At 40.5% G+C, this 22,799-nt stretch overlaps 1 protein-coding gene across 1 annotated transcript; it reads right to left on the bottom strand.

The window, feature by feature from the left end:
* Nucleotides 1-1,551: 1,551 nt before the first annotated feature.
* LOC112555192 (low-density lipoprotein receptor class A domain-containing protein 3-like) lies at nucleotides 1,552-20,418 on the bottom strand. Its single transcript, XM_025223466.1, has 2 exons — nucleotides 20,189-20,418; nucleotides 1,552-3,835 (listed from the first exon to the last, which is right to left on the bottom strand). The coding sequence occupies exon 2, from the start codon at nucleotides 3,689-3,691 to the stop codon at nucleotides 2,840-2,842; it is 852 nt and encodes a 283-aa protein (XP_025079251.1). The 5' UTR covers nucleotides 3,692-3,835; nucleotides 20,189-20,418; the 3' UTR covers nucleotides 1,552-2,839.
* Between the last annotated feature and the right edge of the window lie 2,381 nt (nucleotides 20,419-22,799).

Raw genomic sequence — 22,799 nt, forward strand, 5'->3', positions numbered from 1 at the left:
ATAGTTAACTAAATATGCACAGGATGATAAACAGTTTAGTGACCTTTCACACCTGGATAAAAATAGAGCTTAGAGTTAGTAAAGTATCTATTTTCTTCCATTATCTATTTTGCACTTTTACTTGCTTGTATTGCTTTGCTGTCAGATGACTACATTACAGATGGCGTGAGGGAGATAATCCCTAATGTTAATTGTAAGTACAGACTGCAAACTTCTGCACTCTTTTGAGTCGAGTATTAACAATACATAGAAAATACCAGCAGTTTGAAGCAAACTCGGAGTGAATGCAGGAAAAAAATTTTTCCATATGTTAGCTACTTGATTGGTTGGTGAGTGACCAATGGCATCTCTCGTAGTATGTGACGGACTAATGCACAAAGTAAATTAGGAGAACGGAGAACAAGGAGGACACCTCTAGGCACGGGGTCACAGTGGACGGACAAACTGGTCATCGGTTGGAGGGACTGATCGACGAGTGAGTATTGTGCGTATGGTTCCCCTGCAACTCTATGTTGACGCGTGTAGTGAGGACTGAGGCTACTCTCGCCCACTGGCCCAGTATTCACGTTTTTTGACTAAAACCAAGGAATATTTCAACAAAGAACATTAAATTGGTAAACATAATGTCAACAGTTTCACGTAAAACACATTAATTATTAATTATGCATGTCACGTGTCGCTTGCTGCTGGGGTGGCTGAGCCATCATCTCAACCCTCAGACTGTTCCATCGTCCCCCAAACCGTGCAATCGTCAGCGGACTGTCGGCCAAGCGAGGACGGACTACGCTTTCGGCTGCTGACCACAGAAGTGTCAAGGGACGATGGGCGTTGTCTGACCTGTGACTCAGTATCCCGACTAGCAGTGCGTTTAGTTCAGCCCCCCCCCCCCATTAGTTTGTTTTTGCTTGTTCTTCAGAAGTATTTACTTCTGTGTGTATTTTATAACATTTCCACGCAGGAGGGATTTTTTTGTTTTGTTTTTGTTTTATTTTTTTAAATCTGATTTCTAAACTCTGTTTTTAATTTTTTTTCTTCCTTCGATGTGTTTTTTTTTTCTTTTTATTTGAGTTGGTAGGTCGCACCTAGTGATCGCCATTACTTATATTTTATTCTTTCCGTACGTGTGCGTATTTATTTGTTCACTGAGGAGTAACTGGCTTCGTAGCTCGTGTCGGGCGTGTGAATGTCTGTCTGTGTGACTGTGAGCGTGCCTTTGAGAGAACAAGACCCGCGTTTCCCGACAATGCATATCACTTGACAGTATCGTATTCATCATAGTAATGATTAATTAAACCTCACTGGTGGCTCCCTAGTTTATGGCCGAGCTATTTCAATGGGATTTTAACTCGCATAAACTCCGTGGGAAGGCTTTCTGGGATAAGGTAATGACACTTGCGTTTACCTACAAGAAAATAATAGGTAAAGATCTACAAGCAGATAAAAGCAGTACATTATTTCAAATAGGAACTTTACCTGAGGACTGTGTTTAAAATTAGAGATCATTAATAACTAGCAATGACATATCCTAGATAGTAGTGAGAATTAATTGATGCAAGATTACTAGGGAATTCATTAAAAAAATGTGGTGTATTTTTATTAGCTTATGAAAGAGATATAGTGATTGTGACAAGCTGACCGTACTCATCATTCTAATGTCGCAGCGTATGTTATTATTCTTCCTTAACTAGTGTCCTGCAACATTTTCTGCATCTCTTTATGCGAAAAGGTTTTCATCGAAAGCAACGTTTTGAGAAGTTCAATAATGTCATTAGCAGTTAACGTGGTCTTTCTATTTCCATTAGCAAACTTTAGTTGGTTAATTATATACACTTCCGTCTTTCTTCCTCCCTTTTTCGGCGTCTGCGTTCGAGGTAGATGTTGATGGTGTAGAGGAATGGGTTGACCGCAGCGTTAATAGGAAGAACAAAAATGGCGATCCCCACGTTGACCTCTCCGGATATAGGGATACCGCTGGACGCAAGGATTCCCGTTAAGCCCACAGGAAACCAGCACAAGAAGTCGGACATCACTACTGTGATTAGACGTCTGGCAATAGTAACCTCTTTTCTTGCCTTCGATGTATTTTGTGAAGACATAGAATTGGTGTGAACAGACCAGTATATGGAAGCTTGTCCAGTAAGAATCAGAATAAATAAAATAAAATTTAAAATAATAATAACTCCAAACGCGTATTCGCGACCTGGAAATTGTACCCTGGAGGTAGGAAGTGGGACACAGATGCTTGTCTGGCTGTAAAACTGCCAGTGTGACGTCATCGGCAGTAGAGGAACACAAGCCATGACCACACCTGTGAGCCACGACACTGCGCATGCGCACTGCGCTGAACGTTTGCCAAAGTGCACCTGGCTGAAAGGAAAACGGAGAACAAGGAAGCGGTCAAGTGTAATGAGAAAGATGATGAAGACGGAAACTTCACATGACAGTAAAGACGTAAAACCTGCCAGTTTGCACAAACTGCTGTTTCTCCACCCGACATCCTCCCAGACATAGGATCCTCTGGACCGGAAGTCGGCGATACCGATGATTGACAGGTACAAACCCATCAGAAAGTCCGCCACACACAGGTTGGTGACGAAGACGTCATACCCGACGTTACCTGACGTTTTGTGCAACATCAAACGGTAAACCAAGGAGCTGAGGTTTCCCAGTAGCGCCAGTGAGGCAAAGATGGCGACTCCTGCTCGGTAGACTCCGGATCGCAGCAGATCGTCACAGGAAGACACTTCATCGGAAGGAGCGTGGCAGTTGAGCACGTTGAAACCAGGGGCAGTATGGCCGGACAACACAGCTTGTAGTTGTCAGCAAATATTTCCTGTATTTAGTGAGATTGTAAAATATTTGTCTTGGAAAAATAGTCATAGGGCAACGTCTCAGGTCCAATAATCTTAAACTTCTCGCTGGTTTCAAAGCCCTGTCCTGTCACGTGATCTAAGCCGCTGCCGGAGAGATTTAGTGTTGTTAGTGTAGAGAGGAAAATGTTCCCCAAGTCTAAGCTTGAAATTACGACGTCCGAAAGATCAAGAAATTTGAGAGACGATGTTCTTATGGCATCCACGAAAGACAAAACATTCAATGGATTAAAACTTAATTTGAGAGACTCTAGTCGTGTTAGACCAGTAAACGAATTGTTGCTAAAGTAAGTTAATTGATTGCTGCTGAGGTCCAGAATGCGGAGATTAGGCAATGTCACCTCATGCAACCTGGTTATATTACACCGAACTAGAATGAGATGAACGAGGTAGATATTACTTTCAAAGTCAATCAAGTTCATTGCTGTCCCACTGGCATTAACGTATCGAAGGTTAGGGTAGCTAGCAGCATGGAAGATACCAGAACAACCAAAAGCCCAGCCGTGACAGACACAGTTGTGTGGACATGTTTCATTGCACAATATTTCATCATCATGTAGAGGACAATGGTAGATCCCGTCACACACGTGACTCTCGTGAACACACACCTGAGAGGCGCGGCAGCGGTAGAAGCCTGGACACGTGTACCTGTCACATGCCGCCTCGTCTTCGTGACCAGGACAGTCGTTGACCCCGTTACATCGGAGGTAGACAGGCAGACACACCTGCTGAAGGCTGACACACTTGAAGTGTGATTCCGGACAGAAAAACATCTCTGATGAATTGTATTCATGTTTGCTGTATGGTGAAAAAGATAACATTCCTTTTGAATCGAAATCAATTTGAAGGGGAAGATCGGGCTCCAGTGTGTTGTGTTCATTGAAGACTCCTGTTAGACATTGCTGTTCATCTGCAGAATCATCGCAGTCCACTTGTCCGTTACAGCGCTCCCAATGTTCGACACACTGCACACACAATAATGTTCTATGTTTCTAGCAATCGGACAAACCAAGAAAAACAAAAATTTTCTTATTATAATTTAAAAGTATCAATTATAGTTACTTTTTCGGTCATTATCTCAGACTCAGGCAAAGAAACATTGAGATTTAAGACTTAGTATCGAGATGGAAGTTGTCTCCCTTGTGTAGGGTGATCATAACAATACTGATGTAAGAAGTCAACAGAGAAGCAACAAACCCTCCTGCCTGCACACCGAAAAGGAGACAAAGGGTGGCAGGGTGGAAAGTAGCAGAAGTCTTCGTCGCTCCCGTCTTTGCAGTCAGCACGATGATCACAGACTAGCGTGTACGGGACACTCTGATGCACGCCGACACATTGAAATGGAGGCAATGGTGTCAGTGGTGGTGGACAGGAGTGTGTAGCGCCATCTGTACTGCCCCAGCATCTAGAGACCTCTTCACACGCCAGAAACACGTGTGTGAAGTGATGATTGGGACACTGTATGTAGCCTGACTGTTACACATATTGAATTTTTGTTGAGATACTAAAAGTAGCATGAGACATAACGATCAGGACAAGTGAAACACTTTAATATAATATTTTATATTTGAATAGTGTTATATGCTAAAAAGAAAGTTTAATATTTAGTACCATTTAGAGTGTTGTTTGTAAAGGTAAAGGTATTAAAGTATCCATCTGATACTCAACCCCTACTGATAGGTTTTCAACTTTTTTCCGCTTCGTACTGAAATCTAATGCTTCTGATATTCACACCCAGGTTCAGCTCAACTAACACGAGCCATGGTAACCCAGCATCCACGTTGACTGCGGACAGCTAAGGCGGGTAGTCGACGAGCTGAGGGGTTGTGGTACAAGTCTGGGTTGATTGTCCGTAAACAGATGTTAAACACTCAGTTAGTCGTCACTTGACCATCTGTTGTTGGGAGGAACACATGGATACATGGGTCAGCTGACTGAGCGCCATTCCTGACTACTGTGGGCGATAGACAGCAGGTCCTCTACAGTATAACCATTCCAGACTCATTCATAGACTATGCTTTCTACTGTATTTCTAGTATAAGACAATGGAGGATCCACAAATTAAAACTAAATTACGGAAAACCAGAAGAGCTTATTTCTTCAAGGAGGAAATCAAGAGTTTAAGCTTCACTGCCTGTCTCATGTCTGCTGACATGTCTCTTGATGAACATGTTTCTCACACTTGCTGTGCTGTTAAGAGCTAAGCTTTTGTCTTTTCTCATCTGCTTAAGTACTCTAAGATGACACTTCTGACACCTTTGATCAGGCTCCCACATTCTCTCCTCCCTGTCACACAGTCACATACGGAAACCGGAAGTCCTCCCTCTGTGTTGCTAAGCAGTGGAACTCTCTTCCACATCACATTCGCCACTCGGACTATAAGGCTACATTCACACGCTCTCTTAAAGATATCTGTTCATTTAGTAATATTTTAACTCTTTTTGTAATATTGTTTGTAATGTTAGCGATCTATAATGACTTCATCTTTACACAGTTTACTATGTCTACATCCCTTCCCACCTTCATCTATTGCTTTAAATTCTACTAGCGTACTTTATCTTTATGTTGGTCAGTGTCCCTATACTTACCTCATGGTCAATTGTTATCTAATGTTCATTCACAGTTACTTGGTCGTGAGGCTTTGTTTGCTTGACTACTATTCACCTTTACTTGTAAGAAGCTGTTTTCTCTGTGAATTGTTTGTGCGTTTTAACAAAGTAATAAAAAAATTCATATAAAAAAATACATTTCTTTACCTTGATGAAAATTGAAGGGGATGATGTTCTAATCTCGGTTAGCTCACTGTTTTCATAGGGACTTACAGTTCCCGGAAACTCACACAAAAGACAAGAAAAAAATCTGCCCTGACACTCGATTACAGCAAGTGGACTCATTTTATAGTTTCTGAACAAATGCGACATAGACGAGCAAAGGTCAATAGTCAGAGAAAATTTCGAGAAACCAAACAGGCTGATGAAATGGGCGATCGTATCGTCTGACCACCTCCAGCTGTTTCTATACCTGCGACAGAGAAGAGCAAAATAAAAAATACTAGAACTATTAACCTACTGTAGAACCTATTTATGATTTTATCATTGCGTAATTTGTATTTAAGAATATAAACAAAAATAAATAAAAACGAGAATAAAGTACTTACATCACGGATATTGTCCGAGGAGCTGACCTGGCGCCGATGAAGAAACCAGGACATTCGTCAGTCTTCAGGAAAAGGTCTGTCACAGATTCCCAACCTGTCTTGTGCTAAGACTCGGCAACTGTCCTCCTCGCTTCTGACACTGTTCGTGTGCATTGATCCAAGACATTTCTTGCTTATCTAAAAATGTAAGTGAAAAGCATCGGCCGTCTACCTGGAATGTCCCCGGGCTGCACGTGCCGTCACCTGACCAGCATCCAGCTTCATCTTCGCCGCCCACACAGTTAGACACAAAGTTACACGGGAAGTGATGCTGCATGTCCTCCCATCGCACGGCCGAGCAGTTCCACCTGCCTTCAGACAGCTGAACAGGTAGTGCCGACACGTGGTGGAACGAGAACTGTATTCTGAAGAAGGGCCGGTCATAGGAGGTGAAACTTTTGTATTGTACACGTACACCTCCGTGGTAAATAACTGGTTCAGTGGATGAATATTTGTGTAGAGCACATACACTATATTGTGAGGAGTTCGAATGGCTTTGTAATATTATCAAGAAAAGTAATTTATTTAGGAAGCAGTTAGTGTTCTCGTTATAAAGATAAATGTTAATAACAGTAACGTGGTCTTCAGGTGCCACCAGGTAAGTCCAGGTGCTTATGAAAGGATGGTATTCTTTGTTTTCACTCGGTTGTGATGTGTCTATATAGCCTGTTATTGACAACAAGCAGTTATAGTGATTGATTTACAAATCAATATATTTCTGAATAAATTATTTTTTGGCAAGAGTGTATCACAATGACATAAAAACATCTACTATAAATTGCAGTGGACTCTTGTTAATTCACTCAATGTTTTTCAATAACAGCCTTATACTTGATTTAACATACATTAGTCATTTAGTCCAGCAAAATGCATTTCAAAGATAATTTAATAAAAAAAAGCTTAATTACTAAATAAAAATACATTGTATATCGGTAGAAGAAAAAGGAAGGTTGGGGTATGAGAAGCTTTTCCTTTCCAATACTGTTATAATGTACATGTCTTTATTTGTATTGGCTCAGCTAAACTCAAAATTAAATTTTTTTCCTCGCATTAAGATCCCATTTTATCGTAGTTAAGCGTCCTGTACAGCAGACACATTTTAACATTATTTTGTTGTTGTTGTTGTTGTTGTTGTTGTTTTTATTATTTGGTACATTTCTTTGAAAAGTCAGAATACATGCCCATTCAAGAATACTGTTGAAATTATTAAACAAACCGATTTGCTGCTAGTCAGTGATTGTCATCACCAGGTTCAAGGAGATGTGACCACCGAGCATCTTGTTACACGTGGCCAGTAAAGTATGTACCTTCCTCGCAAGTATGAAGTGTATCACATAGCTAACACCTTCTCTCCGTTTATTAACATTGTAACTCAGCACACTTCCAAAGCTACAACTGCCTCCTCAAATTACTAAAGTTAATAATTATCTGACAGATTATATCCTGAAGACATCGTGAATCAAACTTTAAATCTCATTTGTTAGAGGACGAGTTGGAACCGTTACTGAATGACAAATACTGTTTATGACTCGTGGATCGTTGTCAGAAATTACAAAACTTATAAAGTACATTAAATTATTGCAATATGAGTAAAAATCCACAATACTGTTATGAGTAACAAAGTAAACAAGATTTAGAAAAGAATATGTTAGAGGCAAATAACGGTCTGTTATACTAGATAAAAAAAGACAAAGAGATAAATGTCTAATGTAAATTATAAAAAAGATACTCGCAGTTAAGCAGAGAGAAATAGTCTTAAGATGTTTTCGACGAGCTTTTGGCATGAAAAACTACATGATACAAAATTTCATGTAAATTAGATAAAATACCTGTAGTTGAGGAGAGGAAGGTAGTGGTGAGTTGTGGCCGAGTTCCTTGTGGGACTGCCGTGAAGTTCACGCTCAGCTGACAAGCTTTTTTCAAGCTACTTACCATCAACTGAAGCCTCACAATATTGGAGTAAGTGAAAAATTCAGTGGGGAGGAAAAAGATATCATCACGAAATATAACCACGTTGTCTTCATCAGTTAAAATCACTCTATATTGACCTGTTGTTAATTCTGTTGACGTCAACACGTGAGCCACCATTCCTTGGGGAACTTCTAGCTCGATGGTGCAGGAGAGGACAACCGAGTCTGTCTGTGAGTTGTCGGTCTGTGTGAGAGAAATGAGGATGCTCCCTTCGCTCCCCTTCACGGGATAAATGTGCGAGTGGTTGGCACATTCTTGAAGCTGTAAGTGCCAATGAGGTGAAGGTAAACTTGTAGTCAGGTCGTCAAACGTATTGACACTCGCCAATGGCTCGGTGGCGGAGCTGGTGTTGCTCACACCATGTACGTGTGTCACCACGTTGTCAGACTTGTCATCTTCACCTTTTTCTACAGACAAGTAACGGTCAGTGTGTTTGAAATCAAACAGACTGGTAGATTCTCGTGAAAAGGGGAGATAAACTGGAAACCATATACCCTTGGTAATATTTTCTTCTTCCCACTTGTTGGTATCAGTGGTACTTGCAATGATATAATTTTGAAGTAAGCATATTAATAAACACAGATAGGTAACAAGATTTATTCTGGTCATGCTGCCTCACCTGAAAAAATATAAATTAGTTATCAGAAAACCATCATTATTGTCGTCATCAGCAACAGCACAATCTTTAAAAAAACAAAGAAAGCTGTTGCTGAGTTGTTATATTAAAACGTAACAGTAAAAGTCTCGAAAATCGTTTGTGGGAACAGACACTGAACACAAGAGGTGAAAGGAGATGAGCGCCACCAGAAAAACGTTAGTAGAAAATAGTTGCCTCAGGAAGGCTAGGAAAGCGGTCAGTGATTATGAAAGAGCAGATGGTTTCTCCCAGGCCAGCTTGGATAAAGCAGAGTCGAATCTCACCCACACTATTTTATGTTTCTTGATTCTAGAGTAATATTTTCACCACGCTGTATCTACAGCTCCAGAAGTAAAACATCATCTGCGGGGTCTGAACACCACCACATGACTTTGGAAACAAGACACTTAGCTCTTCACCTTTTTCCAGAACAACGACCTACACTCGCTTCACAATTTCCGTGCCAGATTTTTTTTTTATGAAATAGAAGATTAAACAATTATCAAATGCAGCACATAAAGCTGTCTGTTGACTCATTTCACAGGTCTACTTTTGTTAGACACTTTACACAACACACCTGTGACATCACGTGACTTGTCGTGACTTTAGTTCCGTATTTTTTCCTTTCTCTTTAAACAAACCATTTGTCAAAAGGATGTATGTGTGCCTGTAGTTTATAGACAGTTTAACATCTGACCCCAAATTAATAACAAAGTTCAATAAGAGATAGATTCTGTTCACACTACATTGCAGTCGTCGTCAACATCTCAACAGCTCGCCCTGATATTATTTGAGTTTACCATAACCTTCAGTAATAATGCTATTTTTACAGTTTTGTTTGATTCAGAGACTTTATCAAATGACATTCATTTTACAAAAGATTACAAGCCACTTCATAATAGTAATTTTCAGATGGCTGTGAAGTACAGAAGACTAAAGAACAGTTGCTCACGTGTGTGAACACATCTGACTAGACACACAGCTACTGTACAGAATGAGACTGGAAGCTCGGCAGTGACTCAGTACTGTACGAATACCCGATTATAAAGCTTTTTCCCTTGAAATGTTTGAGCTGTGATTTTTTTTTTTTTTTTTTTTGCTGTCTTCTGCTCTCGAATACCGTCGTGATTCAGTGGGTGGTGGATACAAAACATTTCACGGTGGTGACAATCGAAGTAGAATTACATTCCTTTACTTCAAGAAAAATGAACTTTCGAGGGTTTTTTATTTTAGTAAAAATATTTTTTTTTTGCTTTACTTCTAAATGTTTCATTTTATTTTATTTTATTTCTTAACTTATAAATGTTATCGGGCTCCTTTAAACTGCAGTTTAAAAAAAATGTAGATCCAAAAGCCTCACTAGACGAAACTAGCTTTAAGTATCTCTGTAGTAAAACAGAAAAATATGTTAACTTTCATTCCACCCTTTGGAAAGAGATTTCAATGTTAAAAAATATTTTTAAATGTCTTAGTCATAAGAAATATTTATTTCTGAATGACATTACATCTTCGTGAATTTGTTTTTATTTCCATGCTTGCTAATTTTGCGTATTTTTCACTCCCTCTCTCTCTCTCTCTCTCTTTCTGTTTGTGCGTGTGTGTGTGTTTTAAGAATGTTTCAAGAAAGAAAGCATTTATCTAAGAAATATTAGCAAATTAAGGACTTATATTACCCAGCAATTAAGGCTTAATATTATCCTACAAATAATTAGAAATAAATTTTCTTGTGCTTGACTGTTCCGTATTTTCATTGTGTGATATTGTCTCCTACTTTACGCAGTATAACCGGGTGGAGGGTACAGAGCTCTTTCGTGTTTCTGTTTTAGCTGATGTCTTCCTGGTGTTGGACTTGTGATTGTTTCGGTGGCTTCGGTTCTTGTCCGACGTGCGGACTTCACGATGGGCACAGCTGTGGTCTTCATGTTGTCTCGACCTTCTGTTGATCGGTGAACTTTCGCGTGTGTTGCACTCATTCGTCGATACAGTCTGACTTTGCTCGCACTGAAATATGTGTGTTCACATTATGTGAATATATCAGGCGCTTAGAGTAGGCCTGTAGGTAGAATCAGATGTTAAATACATTTGCTGTATTATCATAAGTAGTAGTAGTAGTCACACATACACACACAAATACACCTGAGCATACCTAATACACACATGCACACAAATTTATATGCTCGCAAACACGCACACAGCAGTAACTACAACGTGTTCTGGAATCTCAAGCTCTTGAAACATCAATGATTTGTAAGATCACGAGGCCGTGCACGGGTCCTACCTGTAGAAGAGCTTTTTTGACGATCAAAAAGAAGACACCTGCTGTCAGATGACGTACAGACCTCATGTGGAGGGTGGAGAGACTTGGGGAAGGGCGGGGGAGACAAACGAGCACACAAAATGAAATCCCTGCATCATGTTGCTGCTTTTTGTACATCACTGTTGTCACCTGCTGTGCTCTCTCTTTCTGTACGTTCGCTACCAAAACAAATCATTAAATGGCATAGTGCTACGTAGCTACAAGACTGACTGACTGACTGACTGACTGACTGACTGACTGACTGACTGACTGACTGACTGACTGACTGACTGACTGACTGACTGACTGACTGACTGACTGACTGACTGACCCTCACTGCCCTTGTTGAATGGGTACTTGATACCCCTATTGGGTATGAAAACACGCAGGGAGAGTAGGAAAGTGGTTCACCTTCTCTCGTCCTCTTCCTCTTTCCCAACCACCTTCATCTTTAGTTTTTTTAAACAAATGAAGGCAGGTCTAAGTGGTAATGTCCTTCGAACAAAACTTAATGACGATGACGACGAAGATGACAATGACGATGGTTGAGATTTTACAGCGAATTTCCAAACATGGAGGCCAGCTAAATGCACTGTATACAAAAGACAAGGAACAAACCGACAGTCAAGGTAAGCGTCAACACACGGATGACAACCTGAGAAAAACACGAAGTTTGATAATGAAGATGAAGAACTGAGGAGTAGATGGAAGAATTTTCTTGTTTATGCAAGACGTTTTTGAAGGAGGAGACGTGTTCTTCAATGGAGAAGGCGAAAATATGTGCCTATTGTTGCTCAGACTGTGTGCGATCACTCGGGTAGGACTGCAGCGATTTTAACACAGTGATAGAGAGGTTGTGCGCAATAAATGTATTTTGAGGTAAATTTTATAGACAAGTCCTTGTGTTGTATTACCGTATTGTCTCACTCACTTGTTTTCTAGATTAAAACGTAAATTGACGTAAATAAATTGTTTATTTGTAATATTAATAATATTACTACTATTATTATTATTGTTTGTGTAGCGTTTTATCCAGGTCTTTGGACTCCAAGGACACCCCAAGGCGCCTTGCAAATGAAAGAAGTTGATGTGACGTCAAAATAAGGTGACGTCAAAATAAGGTGACGTCAAAATAAGATGACGTCAAAATGTCCGTATTCAGCAGCCCGTGTCGTCCACATCTTAGGGCAGTGTCAACACACAGCACGTGCAGGACTCCGCCGTACAGACATCAAAACAACAAACAAGCTTCAGTACAGTCCATAGCAAATAAACACATCCAACGGACGATAAAAACAATTTCTTCATTGACAAAGATGACAAAGATGTCCACCTGCACAGCTTACGTGGATCTTCCAGGTAGCCTCCAAAGTGTAGAAATGTGGATGTATGTGTGTAGGTGTGTAAAAAATGGGCAGACAATGACGAGGAGGTCGACTAGTCAATTGAATATAAAGAGTTTTGTTGATTGGTGATGCTGGGAAGAAACTTTCACTGTTTTCCATCGGATGATGGTTGGCCTGATGACAGGGATAGAGAGCGAACGGTTATCAGACGAAGAGCGGAGTAGTGTGACTGGCATGGAGAAGAAGAAAAGCACAGAGAAGTAGTCATAGGCTGCGAAGAAATTCAAAGACAGTTTGAATAGAAAGCGAAAAAATATGGGGCGCAAGTTCAGAAAACGAAGGGCAGGAGTGGCATGGTCCCACTTCCTGACTCTTAAGCACCAGACCTACAGCGAAGTTTTGTTCTTTCTATGGGTGCCTTGAATACTGTGAACTTTTGAAGTATTCAGCTGTACGGTTTCTGGACTTAAATCTCCGTTATAATTTCAGTATACTATAATTTGAATCATGCAGGTTATGTACTAGATTAAGACATAAGTGGGGCAACCATATTTATATTTTTGACGGATTGAGAATTCTCAAACTTAAGTTTTGATACAGTGTGGTCTAAGGGAAGCAACTGCATGATGTTGTAGGCACGAAAGCGTACATGAGTTATCTTTGTTTCATGTCGTAAACGCCTCTCGACTATTAAAAAAAAAAACAAAACCAGTACAGAATACATCGGCACTCAAAAACGTAAGGAAAAAAGAAATGAAAATCAAATATGGTTCTCACTCGTTTATTAACGTAAGATATTTATGTACAGATTTGCATACACAAAACATGAAATGCAAGCCGAAAGTAAACACAAAGTACTAATTATATGATGGAAAAGGATGAGACAGGCGAAGGGACATCACTCTATTTCAACACTACTCTATAGAACTATGTCTCGTGTGTGCCTACCTTGTGAGGGTCACTCGAGACAAAACACAACTGGAGCTGATATACAACATTGTTTATATAACTGATGTCAGCAACACTGTAAAGCAGGTGTGTCAAACTCAATCACACAGGGGGCAAAATCTCACATCATACACAAGGTTGTGGGCCGATAACTTTTTATTGGACAGTAGAAAACTAACCTTTTGAGAAGATGAATAGCTTATCGCAGTTTTAGCGTTCTGCCCATCGTTATAACAAAAGGCTTTGAGACTATTATTGTGCTGATGATTAGGCAGTTAGTAAACATCCATTTCACAACCCAAAAGTTTGATCGGACATAATTCAAAGTTAGTATTTATCATTGAAGTCCACCTTACAATCTGCCCTTTCTTTCCATTTAAACGCAAAATACATCCACAGGAAAAGGGAGTCGAAGTCTGGTTATGAGAATGACAGTTTAGCTGGTCTGTTCAATACAAAACTCCGCCTAGAAACCACTCGGGTAACCTGCCGGTCCCATGCCCGGATAAAGGATGAGGGTGAAGATGGTTTTTATCATTTCAATATTGAAGGTAAAAAGTTACTGAAGTAAGATAGAGTTCCGGCCCTTTGACTTTATTTGTCTGGTTTAAATATTCACCGGAGACTTATTTTCAGTCTTTTCTAACTATTTATGCCAGGGGTGGGCAACTTCTCCGGTCGGCGGGCCGGATATGGGGAAATGAAGTCCTTGGCGGGCCAGACTACTGGATCAATACCTTAATCGCGTATTTATCTACATATGCAAGGAATAAATCGTGTTTAATGTAAACTCGCAAACTTTAATTTTAAAGCATAGAGACCGAAAACAGTATTTAATGATGTTAAGGTAATGTACTTCAATAGCTGCTGAAGTCAATGAGACAGCTGCGGTCGATCAAAGTTGTCAGCAAGTTGCTTGAAGTCTGGCTGCATGTCGGACATAGAAATCCTCAGTAACGACTGCACGTGAATATCAGTTAGACTGGAACGCAGATTTGTCTTGTTAATGTTCATGGGCCACATTATCATGTACGATCAGAAACAGTCTGCGGGCCAGTCAAAATCCCGTCGCGGGCCGGATCCGGCCCGCGGGCCGTATGTTGCCCACCCCTGATTTATGCTTTCACATACTTGCTGTTAACTTTACTAATCAAGATAATCATTCAGGCTTACTATGTTCAATTAACAATAACCTGCTACCATATATTACCAGATTGTACACAAGCATTCGTAACTTGATAGTTTTCCCAGTTGCTAAAATATTTTGATATGAATATCTTCTATTTTTGTGTATATGTACCACCTGAAGGCTCTCCTCTTATCTGTTCTTTGGTGTAAATAATGACATTTTTAATATCGACGAATGGTCAAGTGCATGTTTAAATATTGGATGTGTAAATTATTGTAGCTGGAGACTTAAACTGTCAGACTGGGTGTTTGAATAATGATACTGCTGATGCCGATTGTGTCTCAGTTACTTGACTGGATAGTCATTATGTAAAGTCAGATAAACCATAGACACTAAAGGAAAGGACAGACAACTCGAAGCGCGTGCAGTGGGACTCATCTCTGGTACCCGGTGTAGAAGCCTAAGTTGTTGACAGGCAGCTTCCGGTCGCTTTGTTTTGTACCCGCGAGCATCTGGGATCCCTTTTATATTTAAGAAATCCTCTTACTGAGAATGTTTTGATGTATATTGTTAATATATGAATTAAAATGTCTACAGTCGAACAGATCGTTGTATCATAGTATTTGTATTTACTTTAGAGTCAAGAACATGGTTTAGTCAGCAAGTTCCCGCTATATAACTCTGTTGTTCTGAATGTTTACAGAGGGTGTTTATAGTGAGTTTATCATTTCCTGGATAAAAATAGACCCTAGAGTTAGTAAAGTATCTATTTTCTTCCATTATCTATTTTGCATTTTTTTACTTAAACGTCTTTAAAAACTTTGTTTAATCATAATTGGTTTGATCATGTCTCCCTGGAGATTTTGGAAGTCTTGTATTGCTTTGCTGTCAGATAATACATTACAGATGACGTGAAGGAAATAATACTTAATGTTGAAAGTAAGTACAGGCTGCAAGTTTTGCACTCTTTTGAGTAGAATATTAATAATACTTTGAAAATACCAGCAGTTTGAAGCAAATACGAAATGAATGCAGGAACATTTGTTTCTTATGTTTGCTACTTGATTGATTGGTGAGTGACCAATGGCATCTCTCGTAGTATGTGACGGGCTAATGCACAGAGTAAATTAGGAGAACGGCGAGCCAGGAGGACACCTCTCGGCACGAGGTCAGAGTGGACCGACCGACTGGTTATCGGTCGGAGGGACTTCAGCATCTCTAACGCCGACTTCACTTTACCTCGAGACTTGGTGTCAAGCCAAGAAGGCAAGACTTAGGAGGAAAGACACTTGGGTTAGAGAACCTTGAGCAAGGTGGTGAGTCAGTGACAAAGAGCAGTCCTCGGTCTCTGACGAGGTTGGCCAATCAGGCCAGAAGGACGGAGCAACGCTTTCGAGATAAATTCATGGGAGTGCCGTGACTGTCGGCTGAGGTATTGGTCTCCACGAAACCATCATTGTGAATATCACAACAAAAATTACTAAATTGGTAAACATAATGTCAACAGTTTCAGGTAAAACACATTAATTATTAATTATGAATGTCACGTGCAGCTTGCTGCTCGGGTGGCCGAGCCATCATCTTTATCAACCCACAGATTGTTTTCCATCGTCACCAACCGTGGAATGGTCAGCGGACTCTCGGTCAAGCGCTGAGTACCAAGTCATCGCGAGGACGGACTGTGGTTTGGCTGGATTCTTCCTTCGCCTGCTGACCACAGAATTGTCAAGGCACGATGGACGGCTTTCTGACCTGTGACTCAGTGTTCCTACTGGCAGTGTGTTTAGTTCAGCCCACCCATTAGTTTGTATTTGTTGTTCTTTCTGTGTGTATTTTATAACATTTCCACCGGCGGAGATCAGTATTATCTGATTTGTAAGCTCTTTTTTACCTTTGTTGCTTTATTCCCTTTATAATATTTTTTTCTGTGTTGATGGGTCGCACATATTGATCGCCAATTAACTTCTTTTTTTTTTGTACTGTCCCTACGTGTGCTTGCTTATCTGTTCACTGAGGGGCGATTGGCTTCATTGCTCGTCGGGCGTGTGTCTGTCTGTGTGACTGTGAGAGCAAGACCCGTGTTGCCCGACAATGCATCACACTTGACAGTATCATGTTGATCATAGTAATGATTAATTAAAGCTCACTAGTGGCTCCCTAGTTTATGGCCGAGCTATTTCAATGGGGTTTTAACTGGCATAAACTACGTGGGAAGGCTTCCTGGGATAAGATGATTGCAGTTAATAAAAAAATAGGTAAAGATCTACAAGCAAATAAATACAAAATAAACTATTTCAAATAGATTAATTTAAGCAGTCGGACCAGTATCTGATCTTTTGACCAGTCGTCGTAACAAGCTAATTATCTTGTGAACTCCATTTCAATGAAGTTAGGCCAAATGAACCAAATGTTAAAATGACAAAGCATTAATTTGCTCATTTAGTCCAGCCCCAGCAAAGAGTTATTGAAGCTTTTTGCAGGAGGAACACTAAGTGTTGTGATTTATTTTTAAATAATTTGTTGATAATAACAGGGTTTACATTCAGGACACATGTCACTCAAAACTCAAGAAGAAACCTGTTAGTCGCCCATGGAGTTACAGTCGTATTGAACATGTTTAGTTTGGAGGTGGACTGTCTCGAACCACTGTTTGTATTATTTATTTATTTGTTATTGCGTCGTGATATCAATTGATAGTGTTGAAAATCCTTATAAAGATCACATTTTATAGAAGAGTATATTTAGTTCGCTCTAGAAGTTTGATTTCTCATTTCGGAATTGATAATCTATATCTATAGACGCGATGGGGTTTTGGATGCTGAATTTTTAATGTCTTCTTTTAAATAGATATGAATGAATAATTTCGTTTTCGTTTGTAACTGTCAACAGGCGCAGTCTGCGGGACCGGGAGATGGCCGTAAGTGTTTGGGTCTGGGTAATGCCACGGACTAATAGGGCTGCCTGATGTCTTGAAGAGTTTTGTGTTGTTTTATTTTGTAAATTGTTTAGTTAATGAGTATCCCATTGATCTGGCCAGGAATACAACGTCTGACACCAAAAGGAAGCATTTGATATGTTAAGATGATTGGTAGCTCGTCCCTAAGGACAGCATCATTTAGTGTATAATGTGTGTCACCAAGGGTAAAAGTAAGTTGTGTTTTGTCTGTAATTGTTTTTACAATTTAAGATAAGTTGTGAATGTGGATGACAATTTATGGATTATAACTACTTAGACACAGCTGATACAGTCAAGGCAGTGTTGTGCCAAACTTTACATTCGTTATTTCTTAAGTTAAACATCAAAAAAGAACTTTCTCTCAGGACTGTCCAGGGGTTTCTGGGAAGCTGCGACTGTGACAAGCTGACCGTCATCATTCTAATGTTGGGACGTATTATCTTATTCTTCCTTAACTAGTGTCCTGTAACATCTACTGCAGCTCTTTATGAGGAAAGGTATTCATCTAAAGCAACATTTTAGGAAGTTCAGTAATGTCATTAGTAGTTAACATTTGTATTACCAGCGAGTCCATTGGTACATTTTAATTGGTCAAGAATACGCTTCCGTCTTTCTTCCTCCCTTTTCCGGCGTCTACGTTCCAGGTAGATGTTGATGGTGTACAGGAATGGGTTGACCGCAGCGTTAATAGGAAGAACAAAAATGGCGATCCCCACATTGACCTCTCCGGATATAGGGATACCGCTGGACGCAAGGATTCCCGTTAAGCCGACAGGAAACCAGCACAAGAAGTCGGACATCACTACTGTGATTAGACGTCTGGCAATAGTAACCTCTTTTCTTGACTTCGATGTATTTTGTGCAGACATAGAATTGGTGTGAACAGACCAGTATATCAAGGCCTGTCCAGTGAGAATCAGAATAAATAAAATAAAATTTAAAATAATAATAACTCCAAACGCGTATTCGCGACCTGGAAAGTGTACCCTGGAGGTAGGAAGTGGGACACAGATGCTTGTCTGACTGTAAAACTGCCAGTGTGACGTCATCGGCAGTAGAGGCACAACCGACAACGCCACACCTGTGAGCCAAGACACTGCGCATGCGCACTGCGCTGAACGTTTACCAAAGTGCACCTCGCTGAAAGGAAAACGGAGAACAAGGAAGCGGTCAACTGTAATGAGAAAGATGATGAAGACGGAAACTTCACATGACAGTAAAGACGTAAAACCTGCCAGTTTGCACAAACTGCTGTTTCTCCACCCGACATCCTCCCAGACATAGGATCCTCTGTACCAGAAGTCGGCGATACCGATGATTGACAGGTACAAACCCATCAGAAAGTCCGCCACACACAGGTTGGTGACGAAGACGTCATACCCGACGTTACCTGACGTTTTGTGCAACATCAAACGGTAAACCAAGGAGCTGAGGTTTCCCAGTAGCGCCAGTGAGGCAAAGATGGCGACTCCTGCTCGGTAGACTCCGGATCGCAGCAGATCGTCACAGGAAGAAACTTCATCGAAAGGAGCGTGACAGTTGAGCACGTTGAAACTAAGGGGCAGTATGGCCGGACAGCACAGCTTGTAGTTGTCAGCAAATATTTCCTGTAGATTAGTGAGATTGTAAAATATTTCTCTCGGAAAAATAGTCATAGGGCAACGTCTCAGGTCCAATAAACTTAAACTTCTTGCTCCCTCAAAGCCCTGTCCTTTCACGTGATCCAAGCTGCTGCCGGAGAGATTTAGTGTTGTTAGTGTCGATAAGAAAATGTTCCCTAAGTCTAGGCTTGAAATTACGACGTCCGAAAGATCGACAAATTTGAGAGACGATGTTCTTCTGGCATCCACGAAAGACAAATCATTAAATGGATTAAAACTTAATTTGACAGACTCTAGTCGTGTTAGACCAGTAAACGAATTGTTGCTAAAGTAAGTTAATTGATTGCTGCTGAGGTCTAGAATGCGGAGATTAGGCAAGGTCACCTCATGCAGCCTGGTTATATTACACCGAACTAGAATGAGATGAACGAGGTAGATATTACTTTCAAAGTCAATCAAGTTCATTGCTGTCCCACTGGCATTAACGTATCGAAGGTTAGGGTAGCTAGCAGCATGGAAGATACCAGAACAACCAAAAGCCCAGCCGTGACAGACACAGTTGTGTGGACATGTTTCATTACACAATATTTCATCATCATGTAGAGGACAATGGTAGATCCCGTCACACACGTGACTCTCGTGAACACACACCTGAGAGGCGCGGCAGCGGTAGAAGCCTGGACACGTGTACCTGTCACATGCCGCCTCGTCTTCGTGACCAGGACAGTCGTTGACACCGTTACATCGGAGGTAGACAGGCAGACACACCTGCTGAAGGGTGACACACGTAAAGTGGGATTCCAGACAGAAAAACATCTCGGATGAATTATATTCAAGTTTGTTGTATGGTAAAAAAGAAAACATTCCTTTTGAATTGAAAATAATTTTTAGGGGAGTTCTAACTGAAGTGTGTTGTATTCGTAGAAGACTTCTGTTAGACATCGATCTTCATCCTCAGAATCATCAGAGTCTACTTGTCCGTTACAGCGCTCCCACTGTTCGACACACTGCACACACAATAGTGTTTTTATCTTTGCAGTAGTCAGAAGAACCTAGATAAGCAAAATTTTCAAACTGTAATCAAAATATTTGAACAATCACTTTTTTTCTTTTTTTTCTTGTACTCAGTGTAAAGAATCGTTAAGTTTTAGAAATTTATAAAGATCTTGAAGTTGTCTCCCTTGTGTAGGGTGATCATAACAATACTCATGTAAGAATTCAACAGAAAATCAACAAACCCTCCTGCCTGCACATCGAAAAGGAGACAAAGGGTGGCAGGGTGGAAAGTAGCAGAAGTCTTCGTCGCTCCCGTCTTTGCAGTCAGCACGATGATCACAGACTAGCGTGTACGGGACACTCTGATGCACGCCGACACATTGAAATGGAGGCAATGGTGTCAGTGGTGGTGGACAGGAGTGTGTAGCGCCATCTGTACTGCCCCAGCATCTAGAGACCTCGTCACACGCCAGAAACACGTGTATGAAGTGATGATTGGGACACTGTATGTAGCCTGACTGTTAAACATATTGAACTTATGTTGAGATACTAAAAGTAGCATGAGACATAACGATCAGCACAAATGAAACACTTTAATATAATATTTTATTTCTGAATAGTGTTATATGCTAAAAACAAAGAGTTTAATATTTAGTACCATTTAGACAGTTGTTTGTAAATGTATTAAACTTTCCATCTGATACTCAACCCCTACTGACGGGTTTCCAACTCTTTTCCACTCCGTACTGGAAGCTAATGATTCTGATGTTCACACCAGGTTCAGCACAACAAACACGAGCCATGGTACCACAGCATCCATGATGATTGCCGAGAGCTAAGACGGGTAGTCGACGAGGTGAGGGGTTGTGGTGCAAGTCTCTGTTGATTGTCCGTAAACAGATGTTAAACACTCAGTCAGTCAGTCGTCCCTTGACAGGCTTTTGGGAGAACACATGGATACATGGGTCAGCTGACTGGTCGCCACTCCTGACTACTCCCCACTCGATTAGTTTCAGTCATATTTCTCAAATAGGACTTAGTAATAGTGGATGGCTGCATGTCTCCATCAGTCTCTATACACTCATGAGTTCCCCAAGGTTCTCTATTTGATCCAATTATTTGTATCTTTAACACTAAGCTACTTACTACTTTCATTCAATCTTACTGTATATGGTCGATCTTTTTCTGATATATCAGCTGTTCTCTTTCTCAGGCACTGCTATGCAAAGAGTCAAAGACTGTATTTCTGGTATTAGACAATCGAGGATCCACAAATTAAAACTAAATTACGAAATTGCAGAAGAGCTTATTTCTTCAAGGAGGAAATCAAGAGTTTAAGCTTCACTGCCTGTTTCTGTTCGGGTAGGTGATGCTGATGTTCTTTTTGTCGTTTTTACATGTAACTTAGGTGACATAATGTCTGCTGACATGTCTCTTGATGAACATGTTTCTCACACTTGATGTGCTGCATACTAAGAGCTTTGTATGATAAGCTTATGATATCTGTTCATTTAGTATCTTTGTCATATTACCGATCTATAACGACTCCATCCACGATCTATCTTGGTGGTGAGGCTTTGCCTGCCTGACTAGTATTCATATTTAACTGTTAAAAGGTGTTTTCTATGTGTTTTGTTTGTACGTCTGAACAAAATAATAACACTTTTCATATAGAAATATACATTTCTTGACCTTGATGAACACTGAAGTGGATGATGATCTGATCTCTTGTAGCTCACTGTTTCCATAGGGACTTACAGTTCCTGGAAACTCACACAAAATACAAGAACCTGGAAAGGTGTCTTGACACTTGATTATAACAAGTTGAGTTATTTTATAGATTCTGACCAAATTTGACATAGACGAGCAAATGTCAATAGTAAGAGAAAATTGCCGGAAATCAGACAGGCTGATGAAATGGGCGATCGTATCGTCTGACCACATCCAGCTGTTTCTATACCTGCGACAGATAATAGCAAAGTAGCAAATCTGACAACTATTAACCTACTGTAGAACCTATTGATGATTGATTATTGTGTCGTTTGTCTTTAAAAATATAAATAACGAGAAATAAAAACAAATCAAGTACTTACATCACTGATATTGTCGGAGGAGCTGACCTGGCGCCGATGAAGAAATGAGAACATTCGTCAGTCTTCAGAAAAAGGTCTGTCACAGATTCCCACACCTGTCTTGTACTCAGACTTGGCAACTGTCCTCCTCGCTTCTGACACTGTTCATGTGCATTGATCCAAGACATTTTTTCCTCACCTACATATGAAAGGGAAAAGCATCGGCCGCCAACCTGGAATGTTCCCGGGCTGCACGTGCCGTCACCTGACCAGCATCCAGCTTCATCTTCGCCGCCCACACAGTTAGACACAAAGTTACACGGGAAGTGATGCTGCATGTCCTCCCATCGCACGGCCGAGCAGTTCCACCTGCCGTCAGACAGCTGAACAGGTAGTGCCGACACGTGGTGGAATGAGAACTGTATTCTGAAGAAGGGCTGAGGATATTTGATGAAACTTTTGTACTGGACATGTACACCTCCGTGGTAAATAACTGGTTCAGTGGATGAATATTTGTGTAGAGCACATACACTATATTGTGAGGAGTTCAAATGGTTTTGTAATGTTATTAAGAAAAGTAATTTATTTAGTAAGCAGTTCTCGTTCTCGTTATAAAGATAAATGTTAATAACAGTAACGTGGTCTTCAGGTGCCACCAGATAAGTCCAGGTGCTTATGAAAGGAGGGTATTCATTTTTTTCACTAGGTTGTGATGTGTCTATATAGCCTGTTAATGACAACAAGCAGTTTTAAGGATTGATTTACAAATCAATGTATTTCT

This window comes from Pomacea canaliculata, linkage group LG14, assembly GCF_003073045.1.
Source record: "Pomacea canaliculata isolate SZHN2017 linkage group LG14, ASM307304v1, whole genome shotgun sequence".
NCBI lineage: Eukaryota > Metazoa > Mollusca > Gastropoda > Architaenioglossa > Ampullariidae > Pomacea > Pomacea canaliculata.